A 3,199-nucleotide genomic window follows, 5' to 3' on the forward strand; every position below is an offset into this window, starting at 1 on the left:
ACACACACACACACACACACACACAGAGGGCAGCGGTGTGGACTGAGGGCACAGTGTGGAATCTTGGCAAAAGAAGCAGGAATAGCAGCCAGGAAAGTTTCTATGGTGGCTCAGAAAGTGTGGATGCGGCCTCTGGTGTGGTCCAGTGGATGTAGCGGCTTGGTGGAGACGAGATGAAAGGTAGGCAGGGGGTCAGAAAGTGTGAGAAGGGAAACTGAGGTGGGCTCCAAGGTTTTTACAATTGGCACAATCAGGGGAAAGTGGGCTGTGTGTTTTTGCATGTGGGCCTGTTGGATAGCATAGTTGGAGAATATCAAAGTTGCAGGCAGTACATCAAGGCTATTAGTCAAACACAAACAAACATGGACGCACACAAACATATACAAGCAGGAACACATCCTATCCTCACCTACATTGCCAAAGCTAATGCACAAAAAAGAAGCTGGGATGGTTTTGGAAGTGTTACAATAACACAAGCCTAGGAAGGAGAAAAAAGCGTCCAGCAGCTTTAGAAGCAACAAGAGCTTTCCTTCATTACGTATACAACTGTTCTGTGTTGAAGGCAACCTCTCATGTCTCCAGTGAGGCCACGCCACGCGGCAACTCAGCAGTCTGGGTTTCCTCTCCATCGAATATAAATGCTAATCACTGCTCGCACTCCATAAACATAGAGAGAAAAGTGCAATTCACCTCCGATCTCTTTCTCATGAATTTAGATGGAAGTGAAAAAAATCGCAATGAGTACTTTTGAATTGAGAAAACTTTTTGTCTGAGGCCATGTAGCTTTCAGTTTCTGATCTCTTTCTTTCTGCTGTTTCCAGATTGTTCCTGTGTTGTTTACATATACACACACAAACACACACACTGCTCATGAAGACAAGTCAAGCACCCAGTGCCAGACGAATGATGGTAAATCAGCTGTGTTGATTTTCAACTAACAGGATAGATGGCAGCTGACTGTAAAGATAAACTTCTGTTCCTGTTTGGCTCCTTCTGAGGGTTGCCCAGGGGTCAGAGGTCAACCCGCTGTTAGTTTTAATGCTGTTGCCCTACAAAGGTCACCTTCCAGTAAACAGAGACAGACTTTTTTTCTGGTAGCACATACAGACATTCCTTGCACCTAAACCATGTTAATCATGTATTCTGTATATAGTTGGCTGACATTTCAGAAAGCGAGTGTGTCTGTTACACGTAGCACAGTTGTGGCTGTGAGGGAATCGGAGGCTTTACAGCAAGGGAAGTTCTGTCTTTAGTACTCCTACAAGTTGTTTCCTTCTCACTTGCTGGTGACAAGCTGCCGACATGAAGGCGTTTAACCTTCACGTAGGGGTTGAAGGTGGTGCAGAAAAGGGGGCATGCATAGGGAGACGGGGGGGGATGGGCGAGTAACGATGAGGCTTGAAAATAGTCTTTGCTAGTCTTTGCTGGGTAGTAGGAATTATGTGTGACTTGTGTTACATTTAAAACATGTTCCGGTCTACACAGCTTCCCCTCTGGCAGTGTTTTCAACACCTATGGTACTACTCACAAGTGTGTACGCTCACATGCACACATATCAACAGTTTTACAACTACTTTAATACCTGAAGTCACAAGTGCTGTTTAATTTCAACACAGAGGGAGTCAATGACTTCACCTGAATGTGTTAACTGTGTTGAGAGCCTATTTAGGACTGGCGCTTGTGTACACATTACATGTTGTGTCTGGTAACAGAGGGCAAGTGAGTGTGTGTGCATCTAAGGGACAATAAGTGTTACAACAACATACAGAATACAGTGAGAGAGAAGTCCATTACTTTGCTAACTGCAGTCACTCAGTTGCTTAATGTACTCTGGAGTAGGGCTCTTGACAGAAGCCTCTCCACTTCACTGGGTTTATGCTAATTTGAGCAGCATATCTGTGCAACTTGTTAGATACAGCTCAAGTTTGCATGAATAGATAAACTCAGACACGGACTTACACCACAGATACACATACAAACATCTCATCAAGTACTTACAGAACTCGAATGTACTTAAGTCCAGCGAAGTCACTCTTGGTGATGCGTGTAAGGTTATTCCCATTCAGCTCCCTGCAAAGACAGACACGCAAACATATATGAATAATTAATCTTCATTCTCCCTCTGAACCTGTTCCGCCTTATGACTGAAGGAGCAGACAGTGGCACGGAGGCATCTTTGTCTACTGATACCCGAGTCAAACTATGGAGCTTTGCAACACACACACCACACTTTAGCCACACACTGTACACATACAGTACCCCAAGCTTGCATGTAAGTATGCTACTGGCGTAATATATGCTGAGAATGTCTTTAATTACTGGTGTTTTTGTGAAATGCAAATTGCTTTAGATGTTAACTGTAACATATATTGACATGTGGAATCAGTAAGGTTGTGTTAGAGGGAAGTTCAGGCTCACTTCTTATTCCTCTGGGAGATATTAAGAAGTCCTATTAAAATGGAAGTCACATTTGAGCTGCCTGTTTGTCTTTCTATTCCAGCCCTCTCCCACCAACCCCCCTCTCTCTCTGTCTGCCCTGTCCTTCTACTATTGGTAAGGATTAGCAGGAGCCAACGGAGGGGATTTGGGCAGGGCCACAAGGCCAAAAAGCTAAGTGCTGTGGATATAATGGGAGCAGCCTCCCTGCTGAGAGCTAGCCATTGCTGCAAAGGAAGGGAGAGACAAAATAGTTGAAAAAAAGGTTTTACATTTTTTGTTGGTGTCTAACAAGATAACCATCATCTAATGGTTGACAATAATTCTTTCCAAAGTATCATGTCTATGATAACTCAAATTGTAGCATGCTGAACTTGACTGTAGCACCCTCAATAGTTCAGTCACTTCTGCTGATATAAGAAAGGTTTGTATCGTCCTATGTTGCTACATAAGACTGTGGGACCCCAGTAGCAGATTGTATTGAGGGAACAGAAAGCCAGCATTGAACGCAAATGTTTCTCTGTGCTACTGCACTTTCTTAGCATGATGGGTTCACCCTACTCTGAGTCTCCAACCCCCAACCCCAAAGCACAACCAAAAAACTGGTTCCAAATCTACGCCAAAAGCACTGGTCTCTCCCTCAGTCACTCTCTCCTTCTCTGTCTAATGACCACTCCAGGGACTGTAGTGCTATGCAGTACGAAAGAGAACAGTCATTACAGACAGATGGTGTGTGTGTGTGTGTGTGTGTGTGTGTGTGTGT

General features: G+C 44.2%; 1 protein-coding gene across 4 annotated transcripts in view; it reads right to left on the minus strand.

Moving 5' to 3' along the window:
• The window catches only part of slit1a (slit homolog 1a (Drosophila)), an 88,206-nt gene that overhangs the window by 73,310 nt on the left and 11,697 nt on the right, over nucleotides 1-3,199 (minus strand). For all 4 annotated transcript variants that reach the window (XM_032540501.1, XM_032540499.1, XM_032540500.1 and 1 more), the window contains exon 2: nucleotides 1,999-2,070. In XM_032540501.1, coding sequence (XP_032396392.1) covers nucleotides 1,999-2,070 — 72 coding nt within the window. The remainder of the gene's footprint in view (nucleotides 1-1,998; nucleotides 2,071-3,199) is intronic.

This window comes from Etheostoma spectabile, chromosome 17 (assembly GCF_008692095.1).
Source record: "Etheostoma spectabile isolate EspeVRDwgs_2016 chromosome 17, UIUC_Espe_1.0, whole genome shotgun sequence".
Classification (NCBI taxonomy): domain Eukaryota; kingdom Metazoa; phylum Chordata; class Actinopteri; order Perciformes; family Percidae; genus Etheostoma; species Etheostoma spectabile.